The 26,557-nt window shown below is 29.1% G+C and overlaps 2 protein-coding genes, 1 long non-coding RNA gene and 2 pseudogenes across 6 annotated transcripts; 4 read left to right on the top strand and 1 right to left on the bottom strand.

Moving 5' to 3' along the window:
- Nucleotides 1-4,179: 4,179 nt before the first annotated feature.
- On the top strand, nucleotides 4,180-5,400 carry LOC147808177 (uncharacterized). The gene has a single exon (XM_087166912.1). It carries the CDS (start codon nucleotides 4,180-4,182, stop codon nucleotides 5,398-5,400), a length of 1,221 nt encoding a protein of 406 aa, XP_087023038.1.
- A 6,117-nt stretch (nucleotides 5,401-11,517) lies between these two features.
- Nucleotides 11,518-15,412, bottom strand: LOC147808176 (uncharacterized). Of its 3 annotated transcripts, none has more exons than XR_015434758.1 (3): nucleotides 15,272-15,412; nucleotides 12,916-14,972; nucleotides 11,518-12,491 (listed from the first exon to the last, which is right to left on the bottom strand). It is a non-coding gene; the product is annotated as an uncharacterized LOC147808176 (long non-coding RNA). The 3 variants fall into 3 exon arrangements; XR_015434757.1 differs by having other exon boundaries at nucleotides 14,767-14,972; XR_015434759.1 differs by lacking the exon at nucleotides 11,518-12,491 and having other exon boundaries at nucleotides 12,513-13,344; nucleotides 14,767-14,972.
- A 353-nt stretch (nucleotides 15,413-15,765) lies between these two features.
- On the top strand, nucleotides 15,766-16,627 carry LOC107449798 (glutathione S-transferase Mu 1). Its single transcript, XM_043055964.3, has one exon. It carries the CDS (start codon nucleotides 15,766-15,768, stop codon nucleotides 16,411-16,413), a length of 648 nt encoding a protein of 215 aa, XP_042911898.1. The 3' UTR covers nucleotides 16,414-16,627.
- Nucleotides 16,628-20,229: 3,602 nt separating this feature from the next.
- LOC139424798 (glutathione S-transferase Mu 1 pseudogene) lies at nucleotides 20,230-21,230 on the top strand (annotated as a pseudogene). Its single transcript, XR_015434756.1, has one exon. The product of XR_015434756.1 is annotated as a glutathione S-transferase Mu 1 pseudogene (transcript).
- Nucleotides 21,231-25,585: 4,355 nt separating this feature from the next.
- On the top strand, nucleotides 25,586-26,557 carry LOC147808175 (glutathione S-transferase Mu 1 pseudogene; annotated as a pseudogene).

Raw genomic sequence — 26,557 nt, 5'->3', positions numbered from 1 at the left:
GAGCGGGCATAAAATGCTTTTTAAGGGAAGGTAATGTAATATTATTATTAAATATTTTAAATAGTTCTGAGAATTTTCTATAGTTACGGTTTATTAAAACCAAAGTAGGCTGTTATGTGACCAAATTACTACGTTAAATCTTAGTTAATAAAAATGTCGTTTCTTAAAATTTGCACTCAAGCGTCAATTAGTTGAAAATATTAAAAAGAAAGAAGGTAGAGACGAAATGCACGTTTATAGAAAAAATAATTTAAAGTTCATATGATCAAATTTAATCTTAACACATAGATCGACAAATACATAATCTATACATAATAATAAAAGCGGCTGTGTGTGTGTGTGTGTGTCTGTAATCACAATATATCGCCCCAGAAGCCTCGCCCAGGCACGAAACTCGGCACATAATTGTGTTTTGACATAATGAAGAAGTATTTTTTTTCTTTTTCAAAAATTTGGATTAGTTATTTAGTTATCTGTCATTTTGTAAGTCTATGCTTTTCGTCTGCTTTTTCGTCTTCAAAGAGCCATATTCAAAAAACTATTGAAAAATGCATATACTTTTCCCCACTCTTATAAATGTATGCTAATGCGAACCTTACAATTGAAATATTAATTTTCGACAACTTAAACCAATAATATACGAAGGAATTAATAATTTAATTGTAAAGTTCGCATTAGTTTACATTTATTAAAGTGGAGAAAAGTTTAACTTTTGTATTAAAAATGTGGCAACATATTCGATACGTAAATAGAACGCTTTGCTTTGATATATTTGTCGCTGTTCATAATTGTTATAATAAGTTTTTCTTCTTCTTTCCACGCTCTATTTTTTTTCTTAAGCGAAAACGATAATTTTTGTAGCGATATTGTAGTACTTTGTACAACTAAAAATTCTTTTCACAACACTTTAAAAATATTTACTTTATTTTCTTTATATATTTCTTTCAGAGAACAGTCGGCAAAGAATTCGATTAGGTTGAAAAACATTTCGCTAAAAAGGAACGAATTCCAAAAGAAAAAATAAACAACTTAAAGAATAAAAATGCTGATGCCAGCCAATTTTTTGAAAGTTAACTTAGAAATAACAAACCAAACGATGTTAAATAACAAACCAAACGATGTTAACAAAATGACGTAGAAAGCGCAACTAGATCAAAATTATACAAGCACAACTAGATCAAATTATAATACCTGAGTGCTTGACGTAACAGATATAGAAATAGAATTTGATACCATAAAAAATTATATAGAAATAAAAATTGATACCATAAAAAATTTATTCGTTTTCGTGTTCTTTTCATGTATTTGGCATTTTAGTTTTTTTTTTTTCTTAAGCGTTGTAGCTATATAATTTCAAACATCCTCAAGAGCTATAACACATCTGCAGCAGAACTGGATATGAAGACAAAATTGCAGGACAGGAACACTTTAATTGTCCACTAATCTTCAGATTTCCTGCTATGTTTTAAAAAACTTTATTTGTGAAAACCTTCAGCGTGGCGGACAGCTGGCCGCCTTAGGCGGCTAGTTATTAATAAAGTAAATTTTTGCCTTAGCGGTTATTCGTTTAAACATTTAATGGTGCAGAGACATTTTTTTTTAAATTTAAATATTGTCTGGGGTAATAAGTAAGTTTAAAATTTTAAGCGGTTAAAAATTTACCCAATCGAAAACCTTTAGATTAAAATGCAACTTCAGTTTACAAGCAACAAATAATTAATTTATCTATAAATAAAGGATTTAACCATCGATATTTTTTTGACAAAGCCATTATCCGAATAAATCTTTTCAAAATTAATTGAATTTAATTAGTTTTAAAATACTCCTTTTAAGAAAAGGAGAAATATAAATCTTTTGAATATTTTGAGGACAGAGGGCTTTTTGAATTTTTATAAAAATGCATATGTTTAATAAATAAACAAGCTCAAATTTTTCTATAAGATGTTTATTATTAATTTTTTCTTATTTTCTTAAAATAAAGGGAATTAATTAATGAAAATTTTTTTTTATTGTGCTGCTTTAATAGATAGTTATAAAATACATATGTGCCTACAAATAAGCCTCAAATACATATAAACCTCAGTGATATTTTTTTCCATTTTATTTTAATTATAATGGACAAATAAGATGCTTTGAAATTAAAAAAAAATACTAAGTAAGGTCTTGATAAATTACACAACTCTTTTTTTTCTCAATTTGTAAACAAAAGAATTATTTAAACTTGAGCTTAAGTTATTAATTTAAAATTAAAATTGAGTTTGAATAATATTTCTGTGACTTAAGGGCAAAATTAAAAAAAAAAAAAAAAAAAATCAGTTTGAACAATTAACGATACGTTCCTTAATCTATTCATTCAATAAATAAATTAACCAATTAAAAATAAATAAATTTAACTTTTATGAGTGTTTAAACCTAAAATCTATCTTTTAATGAATGAAAGGAAATCTATTTCGTAATGCTACGTAATTTACACAAAAATATTTACTTATTGCAATTATGTTTCCAACATTTCAAATTTTAACATTCGTTTTTTCTTCCCATTAAGACATTGTTTTTAATAATAATACAATAACGAGCATTTAATTCACGAAGTTCACTTTTTGTTACCAAAAAATCATTGTGCATATTAAACAATTTTGTTTTATAAAAATAATTATATACAAAAACAAAATATTATAATGTAGTAAACGCCCCTCTGAATCTGCATATACAGAGATGCAAACTTGCTCTGCTCCGTATAGAAAAATATTTTTTATTGAGTGCAAAAGTTACATTTATTGTATGATTCTTTGTTTATTTAATGCAAAACCATTTTCCCTTTCTACGTTTAAATAATAAATAATTGAAAAAAATCACGTGAAACATACTTCTGTTTACTGTTATTTTGTTTTGGTTATTTTGAGAATTATAAATTTTACCAGAATTATCTTAAATTCTGCATGGTTTCGTTTTTAACTACCACTGAATAAAATATTTTAAAGAAAGTGGAGCAGTTGGCATTGCTAGAAAGTATATCGATCGCTATAAAATATAACGTGAAATAATGAAGTGAGCATGATTTCAATACATAAGAAATGATTACTTACAATTTAATCCTTGATTTTCAGAAAATCCTAATACTTCGTTTAAATTACATTTATGGCTGTCTGGTTTAGGCAAGGCAGAGACACCTCCTGTTTTTAGTATTTAAATGTTTTGTGACAGTGATTCCCACCATGTGTGGCAAAACTTTCCTTTTTGAAAGGATTTACGCTAATTTACAGCAAGGGTTCTATTTGTATATTCAACAAATTCGAAAGCCGCTTTTCAAAGTGATTTTCACCCCTGATAAAATTTAAGATAATTGGGCTAAACTGGACAGGGACACCCCATGGTTTTTACATCTCTTTGCCCTCTGTCACCACCAAAGGGCTATTTTCTATGCCTGCAGGTGTTCTATTCATCCCCAGATAATTGCCCTTTTACATGCTGGTAATGTGATATGAAGAGATGTTTATCTTGTCTTTTTGCTTGTGGTACTGGAAAAAGAAAGATTTATCTGAGGATCCGATCATTGGAAGTTTTTATTCTGCTTTCTGGAGAGTTTTCTAAATGATTCTTTTCAATGTTTTATTTATTTTTTTGAAATTTGTATTATTGTTTTTAAAATTTGTATTAGTATACGAGTTAAATTAATTTTTTTAAAACAAGCAAAATATCAAAATATTTTGAAAAATTGAAAAAACGAAAGAAACGTTGGTGTTGGTTGATTTTGCGCCTTTTTCAAATAATGCGCCCATGGCTCTAGCCATGCCTGCCATACCCTAGATACGCCACTGCATACTCATAAGTAAAAATTTGCTTGGAACAAATCAGTTTTTTTCTTATTTTTCAAGCTACACAAAAAATGTCAGAATGGTTGGATGAATTCTAAGATTCCTTGAAAATTGCAAACTGTCTGAAAAAGATAGGAAAAAGGGTGGACTAACTCTGGCTGAAGTAGAAAATGCAGAAATCAAACTTATAAAAGTTATTCAAAATGAAGCATTTACTGCAGATTATATAAAAAGCTTAAAATCATTGAATGTCTTCAAAGATGAAAAAGGAATCTATAGAATTAAAACAAAATTGACAGAGAGAAATGATACCGAGAATTTTAGACTGCCTATTTTGCTTCCAGAAAAACTTATGTTGGTTGATATGCTAATCAAAGAGAAGCATTTGAAATGTTTACATGCTGGACTGCAAATTTTACTGTCCAATTTAAGAGAAAATTATTGGATTATTAATGGACGTCGAGCAGTTCGTCGCATCCTCAAAACCTGTGTTAGATGCAAACGATATAATGCACGAAGTATAAAAACTGTTCCCGTAGGTTTACCTGAAGACAGAGTTAAAGAAGCTTCTGTTTTTGAAGTGGTCGGGATAGATCTTGCCGGACCTCTTCATTTAAAGGAAGGTGTGAAAAGTTGGATTGTCATCTACACATGTGCCGTTTATCGATCAATACATCTCGAACTGGTGCAGTCACTTTCAACTAAGGCGTTCCTTTTGAGTTTACGAAGATTCATTGCTCGCCGAGGAAGACCTCACATCATCTATTGTGACAACGGGAGTAATTTTATAGGAGCTGAGAATCTACTTCAGTCCTTAGATTGGAAGTCAATTGAAGCTGAAACATCAGTATACAAAATTGAATGGAAATTTAATCCACCGTCTGCTCCCTGGTGGGGAGGCTTTTGGGAGATTATGGTGAAATTGGTAAAAAATATTCTTCGAAAAATTTTGGGGAAAGCATGCCTTTCATACGAAGAAATGATTAGTGTTCTGTGTGACTGCGAGTCCGTTATCAATTCAAGACCTCTCACATACCTCTCAGAAGATCTGGATGACTTAATACCTCTTTCTCCGTCCATGTTTTTACAAGAGATCTCGACGGTGGGAGTACCTGATTTAGATCAGCTGGATACAATAGATCTTAAAAAACGCTATAGGTATCAACAGACGTTAAGAGAACAGTTGAGAAGAAGATTTCGCCGCGAATACCTAGCGACACTCCTTCAACCGCGCAAGAAGAATAACTATTATGATCTAAAGGTTGGCGAGATTGTGTTAATCGAAAATGACTTAAAGAAAAGATTACACTGGCCGATGGCTAAAGTTATTGCCGTCTATCCTGGTAAAGATAAAAGGATACGCGTGGCTCGACTTAAAACAGCACATACCGAGTTTTTGAGGCCAGTGCAGCGGATTTATCCGCTGGAAATACGTTCGACACCAAATGAAGGTTCAACTCCAAACGAAAGCGCAACTTCAAATGAAGGTGACAAACATAATAATTTCTCTAGTACCTTACGAAACATCGTTACCACAAGAAGTGGCCGAACTGTTAAGATGCCATCAAGATATTTGGACACATAATTTTAACTTTATATTAGATTTTTTGTTATTTTGATTATTGGAATACACATAATCAAAAGGTGGGAGTGTTACGTCACTCTCATAAAATGACGTCATTCATTTAAAGTGTAAATATTAACTAAAACGATTTTTTAGCCTGTGTATATATGAAAAGTGTGAGTGGCAACAGAAAGAATGTTGTGCTAGATGTGTTCTACGAAAATAAAATGGTTGCTTTTGTAAATATGTGTACGCAGGTATTTCTTGTAAATTTAAGTTATTTCATCGCTGGATAGATCGGGTAGATTTATCGGAAGCACGAAACACTTACCATCAGGAGCTCAAGAAAGAGAAACAAGAGCTATTTTTTTTTTTTTTTTTAACATTTTTAATGCGTGTCCTGTCTATTTCCACCTTCTCTAATTGATTTTATCATCTATTGTAGTAAGGTTAACTTTTTCTAATATTGTTTCGCTTCTAATTTAACAAGTTAAATGCGTTGTTAAATTTTCCTGAGACAATTATTTGAAAAGCCTCAAGTTCTTAGATGTTCGTCTTTTTAAAGCACCATGTTTCAGAGACAAATAAAAAATAAAAAAAATGCCCTGACTACTAAATTTTAGATTTCACATTTATTCCTATAGTTTGGGTTTTATTATCGTTTCACAATATAGTTTTATTATTAAAAAAACGTCCATAAAATATTTTTTTTTTCAGAATAACTTTAGCTGAGTTATTCATTTGCTTTCATTTTTTAAATTTATTTAAAGTAATAATACATAACTTTTGCCGTCTTATAAAATCTCTTTAAAAAAATTATCCAGTGTCCTTTATTGTAAAAGCGTATCCTAGCGAGATGAAACACGAACAATTATTTAATCTTTTGAAATAGCTTTTCGAGGTCGTTCAGAAGGAAATAATGACGTGGTGGGAGTGCACTAAAGGAAGTTAGGCAGTGTCTATTGCACCGACTATCGGTAAGATAGCCTCAGAGCTATCACGCCGACGTTGACAACAGCGCCACTTTACAGAAACTAATTCAGCGGTACAATAGCTATAAGTTATGCTTTTCTACCTGTGTATGTGAAATTGGTAATGGGTTGTCATTGTTTCACAAACAACAAAAAATTTAAAAATAAAAGAACATTATTTCTTTTTTCCTTAAAGCGTATAAAATTTTTCATAGAATTTTTAAAAACTAAATCATTTATTAACATTATATTTGATTTATTTAAATATATTACTTGTTTCTTTCGACTCATTTATATTTTAATTAATAATTTAAATAAAGTTTTTAATAAAGTACAAATAAAGGGGTCTTTTCCTACTTTTTTTTCTGGTGAAATATATATATTTTTTATTTATCATTTATTTCAAAGGGTACCAAAATTTTCGAAATTATTATTTTTCTTTTAATTTATAAATTTTTTGAGACAGTTTTAGGGGCGATAGCTATTACGGTTATTTAAATAAATTATATTAAACTTAATTGTCTGGTTGAAAAATATTTTTTAACAATAATATTTCATAATTATAATTTAAATTCAACTGTTTTTATAATAATAATAATACACTACATAAAGTGACAGAGGAATTAATGGTATACCATTAATATATATATGAAAATATGTTTTGCGATACAGCTTTTTATAATACATCTAGCATTTGAACATAATATATTAATATGTATTAATAGTTATTTATTTTTGTAGAGAATTGTTGGGACTGCGAGAAAAAACATTTTGCCTTATAAATTATTAATGTTATTAACTTCATATTTATCAAATATATTTTATGTAATTCATTTTCGGTGGTTGACTTATAAATTAAATGAAGATTAAATAACTTTTTTCAATAAATTATGTATCCAATCAGTAGCCCCCCCCCCCAAAGCTCTTGGGCGCATTCTTGGGCAAATTCTAAATTATTCGTTTTATTTAGTTCGTTTTATTAAAAACTATTCGTTTTATTTAGTGTAAAAATTCCCCCCCAAGCTTTAAGTGGGCGCATCGTGAGCCCACCTCCCCCCCTGGTGGGGGCCCCTGTATCCAATAACGAGGATTTAATGGCAAAAAAATTTAATTTTTGTCTTATTTAACTATCAAAAGTAATTTTAAAAATAATTTTATTATCTATTAAAAATAATTTTGCTTAGTCATTTAATTCCAAAATTCTTAGTGAATGACGGATCCCAATGACAAAATCCAACCCATGGTACAAGAAAACCTCTCACTTGGTTTTATAATGCAAAAATGCAGAGTGAGAGCTCCAAAGATAGATACTTTGAAATCGTGTTTTAGGAATCTATATCTACACTCAACATTTTGTCTTCAGATTAATGTTTTTAAATTTAAAATGATGGGGAATTCATCGGCAATATTTAAAATGTGCATTCACATTTATAATGCTTGGGCTCAACATTCTTACTTACTTGCGTTAAAAATAGCCATTTTAGACTCTAGTCAGTTTTCTTGTTATATATCTGTAATGAGAGCAGCGAACACTTCACGTTAATGAAATATTACCTTTACAATTGTCAAAAAATACACTTTAGGCAGATCCAGAATAACTTGAAGTGTTAAAATGAAGCACCTAAGGTTGTTGAACAAATAGTTCCATAGGTGTAAAGAATTATATTTCAGGTTGATAAGTAATAACCTAAGGTTGAAAAAGAAACACCTTAAAGTAGTAAATATCTACCTCTTCTCAAATGTAAGATGAAACACCTCAGGTTGTTACATATACCTCTGGAGGTATATTTGAGGTAAATTTTGAGATATTCATTTTGACCCTTTTCAACCTAATGACATATTTAAATATTAATTTCATTTTTACCTTTGAAAAATACCTCGATTTATCCTTATGGGCACTCTAAATAACTTTTGATCTAATGATCAGAGACCTTCACGCTTAGGGCTCAAATTTTTAATGGTTCAAGAGATGGGTGACCACAAATATGCTAATTAATAAGAGCCGACGATATTTTAAGTTACGAAGAAGTCAGACAAAAAAAAAGTACTTTCTCTGAATAAACATATACCATTTTTGGAAGGCTACAGACAGATTTACGAACAACCCTAAATATAGGTGGAAGCGGCAACAATTTATAGCCAGGAGAAGTTAATGTAAATTTTACTATTTTGTGTATTTCGCTACATCTCGAGAACTTTTAAAGCAAATTAGATAATTCTATGCAAAAAATTAATTTTTAGTGAACTTCCATTATTTTATTCAATAATGGTTGAAAAACTTTTTAAAAGTAGGTATACAATTGTTTGCACCCATTTTAAAAATTATAATTTTACACGGCAAAATTTGAGCGAAATCGATCAAATAGTTCCTGAGAGATCGAAGTTTAAATATCTAGCCTTTTTGAAATTCAATTTCTAAGAGACTATTCGACTGATTTCGCTCAAATTTTGTATTTTGCCATGTAAAATTATATTATTTAAAAACTGATGCAAAAAAACTTGATAACTTTTCAAAAGTTTTTTTTTACCAAAATTGAATAAAATAATAAAAAATAATGAAAGTTTACTAAAAATTATTTTTACGGAGAATTATTTTCGGATAAATGAATTTTATAAGTGTGTGAAAATTTTCTGCGATTCGCTTAAAAAATTTTGATGTAACACAATGCGTAAAGTAAAATTAACATTAAGAGGTCCAAACTTTGGAGCACTTTCTTGACCGCCATATTTCATGGACTGCTGCTGCCCGTATATTTTGGGGTTTAGAAATCCAAATCCGTCAAAAATGGTATGCTTATTGGAAGAAAGTGCGATTTCTATTTAATTTTGGCACTTAAAATATCGTCTGTACTAAAATTAGCACATTTGAGGTCACCATGGTGACCTCAAATGTGCTAATTTTAGTTCAGACTTGCAAGTCCTAGACATCTTATCATCAAATCAAAAGTTATTCAGGGTGGTCCAGTTCGTTGTTTTTTTCCTTTTGTTGCGCATTGTACATTCCAGGCTGAAAAACGAATGGAATGTATGTTACGATACATTTCAGGACAAACATCCCTTTCTGCCATTAAAGGATAGTCAATTCGTTTTTACTATGGAAAAATATTTTCAGTTTAAAATAGCTTTGCTTCTAATCTTGATGGTTGAAGGCTTATCAGTTTCAGGGACAGAGGCAATGTTTTAAAAGCGTACTTGTTTGTACAGTTAGATCGGATCATGATCAATTTCCAAGAATTTTTCTTTTGTGTTAAACTAAAACTACATATGTAACTAATGGATGAAGGGTCATATTACTTCCTAATTCAGTCAGGATGCAAAAAAAAAAAAAGCGTTAAGTTTTTTTTCTTCCATGATTTTAGTCTATTTCAGATTTTTCCTTTTTTTTTCAATATTTCTTAGTTTACTTAGAATATATTTAAAATTTTATACATACCTATATTTTTTACAAATACAGTAAATCCTGTTTCTGTGCGGTCCTTTTTTATGCGATTTTGGTTTTGTGCGATTTATTTTTATGCGGTATATGAATCTTAGCGGCGTTAGCGCCAGTTTAATTTTTCCTATCAATGTAGTACATATAACATGTTGTGGACGAACTCTGATTACGTAGTCTCTCCTTGACAACGATGTATCTGGACTTCGCGATGCTCTGTTCATTTATTTTAAACAATCTTCTGATAAGGCAGAGTCAGTTACGTACATACGAGGGTCACTCTGAAATTTTTGAGATACAATTTGGTGTTTAAAGTTACACTTCATGAGGTTTACAAGCAATTGACCAGTCGACCGTCGTCATAAAACTGATCACCAATTTATGGTACCAAGAAACAAATCAATTGAAATCCTATCTTCAAGCTATTGTTAACCATATCAGAAGATGCGCGTTTTGGCTTACGACGAGTAGCAGCAAACTATTTAACGCATAATTTGAAAACTTCTTCATGTATATGTACAATGAAGAATTAATTATTTTTAAAATTTCTTTAGGTCTAATTTAATTGAAAGCATTCTCTCATAAATCATTGATGTATTTTTTTTAAGTCCAACTTTTTTTATGCGGTCCCTAACCACCGCATAATTTTTTTTTTTAGGTAGTATATCGTACAAAGTTGTTTATTATACGTAATAACTTATAACAATTTTTTTTGTATGATTTCTTTTATGTGGTCCCTATCCAACGCACAAAAAAAGGTTTTACTGTATGTTTTTCTTGAGTTTATGATTATAACCATTTACTAATAAAAAATAAATATTTATCAGGAATATAAGCTTATAAAGTATCTGGCTCTCCCTTACAAACAAATAAAATAAACTGTGTTTTTAGGTTTGGCCTTTGAAAATTTGATTTCCAGAAACTTTTGTGATCAATGATTTTTTGAAACGTCTGAACCTTCGATCTTAGGATCACTGTTAGCGAAAAATCCGGGATTTTTCCAGAGCGTAATCAGCCCTGCCTATTGACAAAACAAGTTACGATTACTTTTGGACCACTGAAAGCTAAATTTGTCATTTTACCACTTAAGAGAATTATTGTAAATAAACTTAGAATTTTTTCTGCCTTACGGGTAGAAGTCTCAAATTTCAACTGAATTGCTATAGATCTGTGTCTGATGCGCAAAAAACTAAACATCTTCAAAGTTACAAAATAATCCTTTAAGTATTTCTTGAGAAATTTGAAGCACTTGTTTTTTGAACCTGGGACATAGTATAAAATGTCCTTTCACTAACCAGGAGTAGACACAAAAATAAGTTAAAAAATAAGATTGTGTGAAGATAAACTGCTGAAATCTTAAGTAACTCAGATTCATTTGTATCATCATTTAAGATTTAAAATTAATTAAATACGATTTAAATTTTTCAGTGCCTGTATCAAAGTAATACCATGTTTGGTACTATATATGTTTGATATTATACATATGTTGTGGAGGTTAAAATTTTTTAAGTTCCACTTAAATTAAGAATCAAATATAAAAGATAGTTTTCAAAGTCAGAGGAAGTTGATAAATAGGAATTTTATACTCAATATTTAAAGATTAAGTGTAGGAAAGAAAGGAGTAGATTTTTTAAAAATTTATTCTCGAAACATTTCTATAAATACAAAAAAACCTACTAATTTACATTTAGTGAGCTCTGTCTTGTATATTATCAAAATTTCATTAAACACAAATGCAGGAAGAAACTAAACTTTTATTGGACAAAAATGTAGCAGATTTAAAAAACTAAATATAAATTTATACAATTAGGATTAGAAGCAAGCAATCACGAAGTTGAAAGAAACATATACTACATAAATTACAGTTAAAAGAAACATACTGAACGCAAATTTATTGAAAGTAAAGTACTATTCTATCAAAATAGGTAACACCTATACCTAGAAACTTAATTATTTAACATCTTGGTGGGAAAATTTATGTCATTGAAGTCCATCAGAAATTAATAATGAAAGGTAAATGATGAGTTTTTATGTGGACATTCACTTGAAATTTGACAATGGTTAAACAAATATTTAAAAAAAAAAAGCAATAAAAATTACTAATTAAGAAATAAAGTTTGTTTCAGAATTAAAAAAAAATATAAAGTTGGCTTACACATGACAAATATTTATTCAAAATTGGCTTACACATGACAAATATCTATTCAAAATATATCTCACAGGAAGAAAATCAAAATAAGCAACAAAAAAAAAAAGTCTAAAGATCTAAAAAGTTTAGATTTTTAACAATACTTTTGTTCTGGAGGCTGCAGAGGGCCGACACAGGAATAGTGATACCACTGCGAATAAGAGTCGCACAAAATAGTATCACCATACCGCAATCTTGTTTGCATGAATGACATTCCCATGTTATCATTCTCGATTTTGTAAAATCACATTTTTAACCAATAGCCACCCATCAGAAGTAAAGAACAGCTTCACTTCATTAATTTCAACACATGATTCCATACAAGAAGAAACCTTCTCTATACCACATTCTATAGCAGTTTCTTCTTCAAAATGCCTTTATTTATGGTCTTCGATAATGTCTCTTCATCTACAAAGCAGTTCATAAGCATATTTTTTTTCCTCCAAAACTGCTTTTCTTGTAAAAGGAGTGGGCCTATTACCTTTCTTCCTCTTCAAACCAACAACTGTTGTTGTTAAACCTAAAAATATAAAATATTTTAAGAAAAAAAAAAGCCAGATAAAAGAAATCATTGCAGAAGATAAAAATTGCTAAAATAAAAATAAAGCAGTTTTTAAGGACGATGGGAACCCGGCATAAATAATAGAATTAATTTTTGGGCCATTTAATGAGTGATTTTTTTTTAAATATGCAAAACAAAAAAAAAGGAATTTTTTTTTTAATTTTAGAAAGAATTGCTAAATTGTGTATTGTAATCTCATTTGCTAAATTGTGCAGTTAGAAAAGCTAAGGAAGGGAAAATGATAAATCTGACCAAATTGAAATTGTTTTAATGCAAGATTAATATACTTGTTCCTTTCACATTATTGTTGCATTTATATTTTATAATGTTAGAGTTAAAAATTGTGTCTTTAACAATAAAAAAGATTCAAATACAGTGGTACCTTGAGATACGAAAGCCCTGACATACGAGTTATTTGAGATACGAGGAATGGCCTTGCAAGCCCTTCTCGTCCTCGACAATGCTCCTGTTCACCCACCGAACCTCGAAGTCTATAGCCGAAAATTGTGCTGTCGGCTAAGTCCGTAGCTTTGAAGGATTCGAACTCGAAGTGCCAGCGGAGGAGGAGATTGTGCCTCTGAGAAAATCCATGGACCTGGTGATGGGTGAGCATTCGGGCGTACTGCAAGAAATTGGTTTCGAGGAAGAACCAGAGGTGGAGGAGGTTATCTCTACAAAAGAGATAAAAGAATTCTTGGGAATGAGGAAGAGAATTTCACAGTTCTTGGAAAAGAAACACCCCGAAAAAGTTGAAACTGGTCGTACATCGGAGCTATTTAATGAGACTTGCCTAACTCATTTCTGCAGCATTCTGAAAAGGAAGAAACAAACCTCCTTGGACAGGTTTTTTTAAATCTGGCTAAAAAAGCAAAGACCAGTGAAGAGAAAAGCAGTGACTAAAAGTAAGCATATAGTAGCATTTAAGTTGTGTGTAAGTTGCATTTAAGTAACCAAAATACAAATATGCATGTACACTTTATAAAAGCAGTTTTTTCTGCTTCACATTCTCTTTTATTATGTTTTTATATAGTATTTGTCATTTATAAATACATTTTTCTTATTCAAAAACACACAAAAAAAACAATTGAGGGTAGCATTTTTGGGGACGGAACGGATTAACGGCATTTCAATGGGCAAAATTGCTTTGAGATACGAGCAAGGTTAGGGAACGAATTAAACTCGTATCTCGAGGTATCACTCTATATTAGTGAGTTGGTGACGATGCGTTATTTAAACTCCTTTTAATTTTGTTACATGCATTTTATATTAACTTTTTGGATTTATTTCTATTTTTAAACTTTTACAATACTATTTAAATAAAAATATTTACACAGTAAAACTTATATAAAAAAAGAACATTATCATAAAAAATACTATGTCATAATTTAAAGTGAATAAAGATATTTAAAGAGATATGAATTACATTAAATGTCAGCACAAAATCACTATTTATGATAATAACATTCTGAATATATTCTTCCTCAATTGGAAACAAATTGTTTACTAATATAATACTATTATAAGGGTCATGCATTAAATTATTAAAAAAATTATATTGTTATAACAGTTTGCATAACTAAAGTCAATGTACTTGCTTTACTTACAAGTATTTCATTGAATTTATTTTTAAAACACAAACATTAAATTTGCCTCAAAACTTATTTTACTTGGCCAAAAACAAATTCAGAATTTGAATTTTCTATGTGTCTCTGCTTCTAACCATATTTTATGGATACATAAAATTTAAAGCAAGGACTGCATATGAAAATTTACTATACTCTTATATATAACTAAAATACATTTGACATTATGTCAAGGTAAAAAAACAGGGGATATTTCGTATTGTGATCTGGCGAAGGAACTACAATTGTCAAGGTGCCAAATAGATTTTAAACTTGCAAATTTTTTTAAAAAATATATGTAGATAATTGCCTAGGGGTAACTACAAGTTATACCTTACGAGTCAGTCCCTTTCTATGACATTTCTTTTAGTTTCTCGCGGGCCACTGCCCGGAAGTTTCCTGGACTTTGCGATTATTCTGCCGCAGATCACGATACAGAAATCTCATTTAACAACAGTTTAAGCAACAACAATAAGTTCAAATAGATATTATAATATTCACACGTAAGTCAGTGTAAATCACTCTGAGTAACAAAATAATTTCTTAACTATACAAACAAAATTATGATAGAAAATGGAGATAATTAGAGTAAATGAAGGAAAAATTTTTACCTATATGAAATGGAACAGAAATATAGATACTTGGAGATTCACATATTTTTGAACTTTCTCTTGGTGCTCAACAGGTATCAGGCTTTCTTTAGGCGAAGAACGGAACAAAGATTCGGAGAGGACATGGTCATGATCCTCATTCCTTGATTTTATCTCCAAAATTTGTTTATCTGGAGACAGCAGCTGGACAATTTTGAGTAAAGGTTCTGGAAAATAAAATTTTTTTTAAACAAACTAATTTTAACAAAAATGTATAAACAAACTTTTAAACAAAAAATTTATAAACTAAACTCTATAAGGGCTTGCAGACACAATATAAAATAATAGAGATAGCAGGTCAGAGAACATATAAAACAAGAGTGTTAAATTTATTTAAAAAATGTTCTTTACAAGGTAATTATAGTGACTATTGACATGGTGACATCAGGAACGATGTTGCTAATCAATTAACACATTTTAAATAACACATTTTAAAAATTAATTAAACAATACAAAATTTACTTACTTGGATTGGCGACTGTTATCTGTACATTTTTTTTAATGAATTCTTCCACCATGTGTATTTCAATTCCAGCTGAGCTGTATAAAATTTTTTAAATTTCTTTGAAGCATTTTGTAAAGTTTTCGCTTCTCTCTTCCAGAAGATCGTCCTTTTTTCTTTTTCAAATTCACGAATGGCTATTTGTTATTCTTCATATGAAGAAAATCAAAATGCTACAAAAATTGTAGCTGCCTTGACTATGATAAACAGAGCTAAATTATTTTTGAAAAAAAAATCGGAGAGTCACGTGGACAGATATGCTCTATGATTGGTTGAAAATTTGATCGGTACGATAGCAAAATGAATTTTACTGCGCCGATAATCGGTGCAATAGACACTCCGTAAACATTAGGGATAATAACTCGTTTATCAAGTAGCAAAATCATTTTGATATCATAAAATCATCTGCTTTGACAGTGGTCGCGCAAAGCGAAATTTCTAAACGTTTTCTTTCAAAAATGAGTCAAATCACGTTAGCTTATTGGGATATAAGAGGTCTCGGAGAACCAATTCGGTATCTACTTCATTACAAAAACGTAAAATTCGAAGACAAGAGGTATCAAGATCCTGATACCTGGCAAAAAGAAAAGTTTAACTTAGGCTTGGATTTCCCAAATTTGCCTTATTATATCGATGATAAAGTCAAGTTGACACAAAGTACCACGATTCTGAGGTACTTGGCTAAAGTATATGATTTGGAAGGAGAAACCGAAGAAGAAAAACTAAGAGCCTCGTTAGTTGAACAACAGATATCGGATCTTCGCATGTTGTTTGCCCGGAACGTTTGTTACACAGATTCTGATGAAACACGAAAAGAAGTTTTAAACACCATTCCTGGTATGTTGAAACTTTATGCGGAATTTCTTGGGAATAGAAAATTCTTCGTCAGCGATAATATCACTTACGTAGACTTTCTGGCTTATGAAACTTTTGATTTTTGTGTCTTATTTTCAAAGACAGTTTTGGATGACTTTCCAAACCTCAAAGCTTACCAGGAAAGAGTCAGAAATTTACCTGAACTGCAAGAATACTTCAGTTCATCGAAAAGATGGCCAATTGTTGGACCACTAGCTCATTGGGGAGGTAGTGGTGAAATGCCGGAATAGGTATAATAAGAACTCTAATGAAATTTTATTCTGATTTAAAAAAAGAAAAAAACAATTAAATGTCTCCTTTAATTACTAAGCAACGCTTATGTAAGTTACTTTTATGAATGTTCAGTGGCAGTAACATCAATGCAAATAAATAATCAAAATAAACGAAAGATATTGCTTCATGTAGCTTAGTAATAAAAAATTTATGTGCGGTTCGTACTCTAAATTGATCTTTTTGTGACTATTTAGGTAAGTAAACCTATAGAAGTAAGTAAAACTATATTATCGTACCAATTATAAAATTGAATGAAACCAATTTTAAATTATGTAAAACTCTGTATTCATATTTATAATGCATATAAAATTAATTCATTCATATTTATATCTTAAAATTGACATTCAAATTTTGCTTTTCTTAGAATATTTTACTATGACAAGAAATCGAGAATGAGGGAAAATTTTAAACGTGGTAGCAAAAGTATGAAAATATACTATGCGATAGAATAGTTTCAGCTTACCTTTTAATTTCAATGTATCAAATTTATATTAGTTCAATATATACTCGACATGAATTTTATTTTGAAATGAGCTAAGTGAATAAGTCAAATCTTTCTTATTCTGTCAACAAATAAATTGATGAGAAAATAGTTAATTACTGCTGTTTTTTTTCTTTACTGATCTTTTCTGATCATTCTAAAATATATCCTTTTTTACTTTTTATTCGAAAATTTTTAAAAATAATATGTAACGCTACACATTATCCTGAGAGAAAATTAAAAAATAATTCTATCATCGGATCATTCCTGCATCGGATTTTAATTTTCAATTTTAAACTTTTGCTGATAAATAAGGCACGTTACCCTTTTAATGGGCCATTGGGAAAATTTTACCTATCTATTTTATATTAGCTATAATGCGAACCATTAATATTGTGAAATAATTTATCTCTGAATTTTCATGGTCCTCTTTTCCTACCATTTTCCCATTAAGATCGGTATTAAATATTGAAATATTTTGATAATATGAATATATTTTCATAAGATGTATATATTTGTACTTTATGTTTATTGTTTTTGAAGGGAAATGTGAAAAATTGACGAATTAATATTCGAAAAATAATTCGAAAGCTAACAGTTTAAAAAAACGCCATACCATCGAGAAAATTTTGGATGCTTGTTCTACTTATTCAGTGATTAAAAAGAATATTTTGAATGATGCAGAGAAGCTTATATTACTGAAAGTTATAGTAGAAAATTTGAATTCGAAATTATCGATAAATATTTAAGGAAAAAGCAACAAGGAAAAACAAAAACTTTTGTGCTGAAAATGACACCGCACAAAATAAAAAGTTAAACACATTAAAAAATTTTCATCTAAAATACAAGGTTGTTGATACAATCTATAACCTTAAATATACTCATTAATTCATACAAAAAATATTTTAAGTTTCGAAATAAGACGCAAAAAACGTACTTTATCAAAATAAATATATCAAAAAATGTAGAAATGCAAAAGACGTATTTCTATTTTCAATCTATTTGTAGTTTTAACCCTCAAAATACTAGCCATAATCTAAATAAATTTTAAAAAAATATTAACCAGATGTAGCCATAATCTAGAAAATATGATTCCATTAGTTTAAGGCAGGAGAACGATCAATCACTTTTTGTATATTTCGCCATATCTCTGGAACTATTTAAACTAATCAAAAAAATATTTCTACACACAATTATAAAACTCGTTTTTTTTTAAATCAAAATATAATTTTAAAAAAAAAGCATTTATTATTTTTTAATAACAATCGACAATTTCTTGATAATTTTATATTTCTTTCAAAATATAAATTTAAAGCAATATCGGTCAAGTAGTTTGTGAGTGAACTGCGAAATAGTTGTATTTTTAAATGCTCATTTCTCAGTAACTGCTTAAGCAATAACATTTAAATTTGTCCATTCAGCTTAAAATTATGTAAATATTCCAGTGCTTTACAATTCAGAAAATTTTTGATCTTTAGCAATAAATTATATCAAATAACATCACATACCAACTTAACAATAAAAAGTAATAAATAAATAAATATAAAAAATGATATTTTCATATTGGATTATGGTATTACGTTTTACTTTTGCACTCAAAAATTTCATCATCCTGTATTTAGAGGGTCAAGAATCTAAACTCAATGGAAAAAAGAATGTTCATTCAGGAAAAGTAAGTAGTTGTGAATGATTTAGTGGTTTAAAATATTATCCATACAAGAAAAAAAAAAAAAATTTAGACTATCCATTCAAACCATTCTTAGCGCGTGAAAAAACGATTAGATTAAAAGTCATTAAGATGTTTCCTTTTTTTTTTATTTCGTGCTCTGTCAAATATCAATTGTATGTCTTCGCTCTTTCGATACATTTATTTTTATTATTCATACTTACACACTTATTTATTTCTTAGTTATTTATTTTTTAGTGAGAAATCAATAAGAAAAATTAATCACTGAAGCAATTTTAACTCTATAGTTAACTCAATAGTACCTTTGTCTTGTAAGTTGGGTTCAAAATTACTAGGTTAAATAACTAAAGATTGTTACCTACTGAAATAGGAGCTCGATAATGGAGATACAACAAAATTGTAAAAACTAATTTTTTATGGAGTTTTCTGTTTTGGGACAAGATACAAAATTAGATACGAAGTAATCATAAGAGCAATGAATTAACTGAGCAAGGGGTGAACAGGACATCTCTACGAGTAAAAAGTGATTTTTTTTTTCTTTCTTCATGGCACTTATTGCATTAGATGATTAGATGATCTTGCTAACACATTCATTTTTCGCCTTGGAACATTAGGTTGAAATTGAAGCTTTGTGACACGAATGCATTATTTAGTTAGTAGTGAAGGAAAAGCATTATTTATTCAATATAGAGAAGCACAATTTATATGCATTATTACAATTCTTACAGAACAACAGTTATGGTAGTAAAAAACAAGCTTTCATGAGCATTGGAAAGGTAAATGGCATATTACTGTTATTATGAACCAATTCAGTTGCGAAAAAGCATAGAGACATATAATTAATGTTAAAATAAGTTTTTTTATAAAAACTAATTGCTATTGTACGCAACAATGTGCGCTTAAAATTATTTCTTCTGTAAAAAGGAAGTCTTTTTAAAAAAAAGCTTTTTTCTTTCTTATACTCGCATAAAAAGAAATTCCGCATGTTTATTTATTACTGTATATGTTATGACCATAAATTTAAAATAGAAAAAAAAAATTCTATAGAACTAAATGTGTGTATGTCGATGACGTTGAACCCTTTTAGACATCTAACAGTGGGTTCCATTAATTAGTGGCTAAAATTAGTGAATTCCATTAATTTACGTTACATTTTGCTTTGCTGCGTAAAAACTTAATGCGAAGGAGTCGAGAAAAATGCAAAGAGACTACGCTGGAATAAAAGAATTTAAAAAAATTAAGATGTGATAATTAGCCCAAAAATGAATGATTGTAGTAAAAACAGAGTGTTCGTCGATCCACTGAAAGCTGAAATGCAACTAATGAGTTAAATTTTTACGGCCTGACTAACGCAAGTTTTTTTTCGAAATTAAAAAAATGTCCTTAAAAATATTTTATTTTCAGAAGAGGCTTTTGGGGAGTTATATTTTTGCTCTCATTCGTGAAATTATCTAAACTAATAACACATAACTTTGGCGTTTTATAAAATCTCTTCAATAAAAAAAAATTATCCAGTGTCCTTTATTGTAAAAGCTTATCCTAGCGAATTGAAATACTAACAATTATCTAATCTTTTGAAATAGCTTTTCGAGGTCGTTCAGAAGGAAATAAAGACGTAGCGGGATTGCACTAAAGGAAGTTAAACATTAGGGATAATAACTCGTTTATCAAGTAGCAAAATCATTTTGATATTATAGACTCATCCGCGCTTTTCTTTGACAGTGGTCGAGGCAAACCGAAGTTTCTGAACGTTTTCTTTTAAAAATGAGTCAAATCACGTTAGCTTATTGGGATTTACGAGGTCTTGGAGAACCAATTCGGTACCTACTTCATTACAAAAATGTAAAATTCGAGGACAAAAGGTATCAAGATCCTGATACATGGCAAAAAGAAAAGTTCACCTTAGGCTTGGATTTCCCAAATTTGCCCTATTATATTGATGATAAAGTCAAGTTGACACAAAGTACCACAATTCTGAGGTACTTGGCAAAAGTATATGATTTGGAAGGAGAAACCGAAGAAGAAAAAGTAAGAGCCTCGTTAGTTGAACAACAAATCTCGGATCTTCGCATGTTGTTTATCCGGAACGTTGCTTACACAGATTCTGATGAAACACGAAAAGAAGCTTTAAACGCCATTCCTGGTATGTTGAAACTTTATGCTGAATTTCTTGGGCATAGAAAATTCCTCGTCAGCGATAATATCACTTACGTAGACTTTCTGGCTTATGAAGCTTTTGATTTTTGTGTCTTGTTTTCAAAGACAGTTTTGGATGACTTTCCAAACCTCAAAGCTTACCATGAAAGAGTCAGAAATTTACCTGAACTGCAAGAATACTTCAGTTCATCGAAAAGATGGCCAATTGTTGGACCACTAGCCCATTGGGGAGGCAGTGGAGAAATGCCAGAATAGGTATAATGAGAGCTCCGATAACATTTTATTCTGATTTGAAAATAAAAAAAGCAATTAAATGTCTTTTTTATTTACTAATCATCGTTTATGTAAGTTTCTTTTATGAATGTTCAGTGGCAGTTATATCAATAGATATCAATAATCAAAATTAACGAAAGATATCATGTAGTTTAGTAATAAAAAATTTATGTAAAGTTGATCTTTTTGTGACTATTTAGGTAAGTAAACCTGTAGTAGGTAAGTAAAACTTTATTATAGTTCCAATTACGCAATTTAATGAGACAACTTTTAAATTAGGTATAACTCCACATTTATATTTATTATCCATTTAATATCAACTCAATTACATTTATATCTTAAAATTGGCATTCAAATTTTTTATAGCTTAGAATCCATTGCAATAACAGGAAGTCGACAATCGGGGGAAATTAAAAATGTGGTAGCAAAAATATGTTTACATACTATGTGATAGATTGGCTTTTGCTTCCCCTTTAATTTCAATGTATCAAATTTATATTGGTTCAATATACACTCGTTATGATTTTTATTTTGAAATGAACTTGGTGAATAAGTCAAATCTTTCTTATTCTGTCAACAAATAATTTTAAGATAAAATAGTTAATTACAGCTGTTTCGTTACTTCCTTGATCATTTCTAATCATTATAAAATGTACTTTTTTTCTTTTTATTCGAAAATTTTCAAAAATAATGCTTAATTTTACACAATATCCTGAAAAAAAATTAAAAAATCATTCCATCACATCGCTGCATTAGATTTTAATTTTCTAATTTAAACTTCTGCTGGTAAATAAAGCACGTTACCCTTTTAATGGGCCATCGGGAAAATCTTACCTGTCTTTATATGTATATTTTTATTTTATATTTATTGTTTTTGAAGGGAAATGTGTGAAAAATTGACGAATTAATATTCGAAAAATAATTCGAATGATAACAGTTTTAAAAAAACGTCATACCATCAAGAAAGTTTTGGATGCTCTACATGTTCAGTGATTAAAAAATATATTTTGAATGATGCAAAGAAGCTTATATTACTGAAAGTTATAGTAGAAAATTTTAATTTGAAATTATCGATAAATATTTAAGAAAAAAGCAGAAGAAAAAAAATTTTTGTGGAGAAAACATGACATGTGCAGAAAACATTTAAAACATGACACTGCACAAAATAAAAAATTAAACACCTTAAAATTTTTTCATCTGAAATATAAAGTTATTGATACAATCTATAACCTTAAATTAACTCATTAATTCATAAAAAAAATATTTTAAATTTCGAAAAACGTACTTTCTCAAAACAAATGTATCAAAAAAACGTAGAAATGCAAAAGACGCACTTTCTATTTTTAATGTATTTGCAATTTTAACCCTCAAAATATTAGCCATAATCTAGATAAATTTTAAAAAAATATTAACCAGATGTAACCATAATCTAGAAAATATGATTTCAATAGCTTAGGCAGGAGAACGATCAATCACTTTTTGCATATTTCGCCATATCTCTGGAACTATTTAAACTAGTAAAAAAATAATTCTGCACACAATTAAAAAACCCGTATTTTTTTTAAATCAAAATACAATTCAGAAATTTTTTTATTGTTTTTTAAGAACTATCGACAACTTCTCGATAATTTTATATTTCTTTCAAAATATAAAATTTAAGTGATATCGGCCAAGTAGTTTGCGAGTGAACTGCAAAATAGTTGTATTTTTAAATGTTCATTTCTCAATAACTGTTTAAGCAATTACATTTAAATTTGTCCCCATTCAGCTTAAAATTATGTAAATATTCCTGTGCTTAACAATTCAGAAAGTTTTTGACCTTTAACAATGAATTATAACAAATAACATCACATAACAATTTAACAATAAAAAATAATAAATAAATAAATTATATTTTTGTATTGGATTATGGCATTACTTTTTAGTTTTGAACTCAAAAATTTTTAAATTCTCTTATATATCGCAAAATACTCAAAAATTAAAAGTAGCATTAAAAGCTTTTGACGTTTTACTGAACTAAACTTTTGGAACCATACTTTTCAGATAACGGATCATCCTGTATTTAGAGGGTGAAGAATCCAAACTCAACGGAAAAAAGAATGTTCATTCAGGAAAAGTACTTAATTGTGAATGATTTAGTGGTTTAAAATATCTATACAAGAAGGAAAAAAAATTTAGACTATCCATTCAAACCATTCTTAGCGTGTGATAAAACGATTAGATTAAAAGTCATTAAGATGTTTCATTTTTTTTTTTTAATTTTGTGCGCTGTCAAATATCAATTGTATGTATTCGCTCTTTCGATACAGTTGCTTATTTACTTTTTAGTAATTTATCGTTTAGTGAGAAATCAATAAGAAAAATTAATCACTGAAGCAATTTTAACTGTATATACTTAACTCAGTAGTACCTTTGTCTCGTGGTTGGGTCCAAAATTACCGGGTTAAAATGCTAAAGGTTGTAACCTACTCAAATAGGGGCTCGGTGATGGAGATACAACAAAATTGTAAAGACTAAATAATTTTTATGAATTTTTTTGTTTCGGGACAAGATACAAAATTAGATACGGAGTAATCATAAGACCAATGAACTAACTGAGGTGTGAACAGGACATCTCCACGAGTAAAAAGTTTTTTTTTTTTTAATTGCACTTATTGGATTAGATGCTTAAATGAGCTTGAAACATTAGGTTGAAATTGACGTTTTGTGACACGAATACTTTATTTAGTTACTACTGTAGTGAAGGAAAAGCATTATTTATTTTAGAGAAGCACCATTTACAAGCATTATTATAATTCTTACAGAACAACACTAAAATGATGCTGCAAGAATTTCATACTGCTAACTTCTCTAAATTATAATGAAAAATATTTATAAGAACTAACTTTTTTCTGAAACTTCTGCTGCTTTTTAGCGCATTTTTTTCGAAGAAGTTTTTTCTATTTTGAATTAAAAATATTTTGTGTTTTCTTTTAGTATTATAAGAATAAAATCTTTTTTAAAAAGAAATTTTTGACTGAAAAACTGTAACTTGTAACCTGTAAGAGCTTACTATATATGTAGCTCATTTTTTTGTCTATTGATAATAGGTTAAAATTGACGTTTTGAACCACGAATTATTATTTAGTTACTACGCACATTTATGACAAATTCACATTTTGTTATTTAGTAACTACAGTTAAGCACACATTTATTACTTAGTTACTACAGTAATGAAAGAAAAGCATTATTTATTCAATAAAGAAAAGCACCATCTATTTTTTTTATAAAGATTGTTATAACTCTTATAGAACAACAATAAATTGATACTATAGGAATTTTATGCAGCTAACTTCTCTAAATTGCATTTTTTTAAAAATGTTAAATCAAAAATTTTTGAATTTTTTTTTTACCGTAAAGCTGTTAACCTGTTGCTATAAAGAATTAAACTGTCTAGTGGCATTAAAATTTAGTTTTATGTAAATTTTATCTAATACAGAAATTTATGATTTAAAATTAAAAAAATGTAAAAGGTATCCGATAATCAGGAACACCGATTAAGATTAATCATTAATTGCTCTTACATATGTGCTTGCTTAAAGATATTCGTTTATCTGAAAATTACTCCTAATGTCTCAATGATATTAAGATATCTAATTACATCTTTATGAATTGATCCAAATAATAATTCTAAACTAAATAACAGTTCTTTATTATAAAAAAAAAAAAGAATATCATTATTATAAGAACAAATAGATGAATTGCATTTAACCATTGAACATCAATAACTTTCGTGTTATGGTAATAAAAAACAAGCTCTTATGTGCATTGGAAAGGTAAATAACATATTACAGTTACAATGAACCAATTCAGGTGCGCAGAAATAAAGAGACATATAATTAGTGTTAAAATAAGTTTAAAAAAACTAATTACTATTGTACGCAACAATGTGCGCTTAAAATTATTGTTCCCGTAAAAAGAAACATTTCTAAAAAAATAGCTTTTTTTTCTTATACCCGTATAAATGAAATTCAGCATATTTACTTATTATATATATGTAATGACCATAAATTTAAAATAGAAAAAAAAAATTCTATAGAACTAAATGTGAGTGTGTCGATGACGTAAGACCCTTTTAGACATCTAACAGTGGGCTCCATTAATTGATGGTTGAAATTAGTGGATTCCATTAATTTACGTTGCATTTTGTTTTGCTGCGTAAAAACTTAATGCGAAGGAGTCTAGAAAAATGCAAAGAGACTAAGATAGAATAAAAAAATTAAGATGTGATTTTTAGCCCGAAAATTAATGATTGTTACACTCGTAAAAATAGAGCGTTGGTCAATCTACTGAACGCTGAAATGCAACTAAAGAAAATTTTTACGGTTTTTTTTTAAATTAAAAAAATGTCCTTAAAATCATTTTATTTTCAGAAGAGGCTTTTGAGGAGTTATTCGTTTAATTTCATTTTCGAAAATTATCTAAATTAATAATACATAACTTTTGACGTTTCATAAAATCTCTTCAATAACAAAAAAAAAATTATCTAGTGTCCTTTATTGTAAAAGTTTATCCTAACAAAATGAAACACTAACAATTATCTAATCTTTTGAATAGAATTTTTTCGAGGTCGCTCAGAAGGAAATAAAGACGTGGTGGGAGTGCACTAAAGAAAGTTAAATATTAGGGATAAGACTCTTTTATAGAGTAACAAAATCATTTTGATATCATAAACTCATACGCGCTTATCTTTGACAGTAGTCGCACAAGCAAAATTTCTAAACGTTTTCTTTTAAAAATGAGTCAAATCACGTTTGCTTATTGGGATTTACGAGGTCTCGGAGAACCAATTCGGTATCTACTTCATTACAAAAATGTAAAATTCGAAGACAAGAGGTATCAAGATCCTGATACATGGCAAAAAGAAAAGTTCACCTTAGGCTTGGATTTCCCAAATTTGCCTTACTATATCGATGATAAAGTCAAGTTGACACAAAGTACCACAATTCTGAGGTACTTGGCTAAAGTATATGATTTGGAAGGAGAAACCGAAGAAGAAAAACTAAGAGCCTCGTTAGTTGAACAACAAATCTCGGATCTTCGCATGTTCTTTTTCCAGAAGGTTGCTTACACAGATTCTGATGAAGCACAAAAAGAAGCTTTCAACGCCATTCCTGGTATGTTGAAACTTTATGCTGAATTTCTTGGGCGTAGAAAATTCCTCGTCAGCGATAATATCACTTACGTAGACTTTCTGGCTTATGAAGCTTTTGATTTTTGTGTCTTGTTTTCAAAGACAGTTTTGGATGACTTTCCAAACCTCAAAGCTTACCATGAAAGAGTCAGAAATTTACCTGAACTGCAAGAATACTTCAGTTCATCGAAAAGATGGCCAATTGTTGGACCACTAGCCCATTGGGGAGGCAGTGGAGAAATGCCAGAATAGGTATAATGAGAGCTCCGATAACATTTTATTCTGATTTGAAAATAAAAAAAGCAATTAAATGTCTTTTTTATTTACTAA

Source organism: Parasteatoda tepidariorum, chromosome 6 (genome assembly GCF_982258835.1).
Source record: "Parasteatoda tepidariorum strain Cologne lab strain chromosome 6, Ptep-v5.0, whole genome shotgun sequence".
Classification (NCBI taxonomy): Eukaryota; Metazoa; Arthropoda; class Arachnida; order Araneae; family Theridiidae; genus Parasteatoda; species Parasteatoda tepidariorum.
Note: the sequence above shows the minus strand (reverse complement) of the source record. Positions and strands in the feature narration are given on the sequence as shown.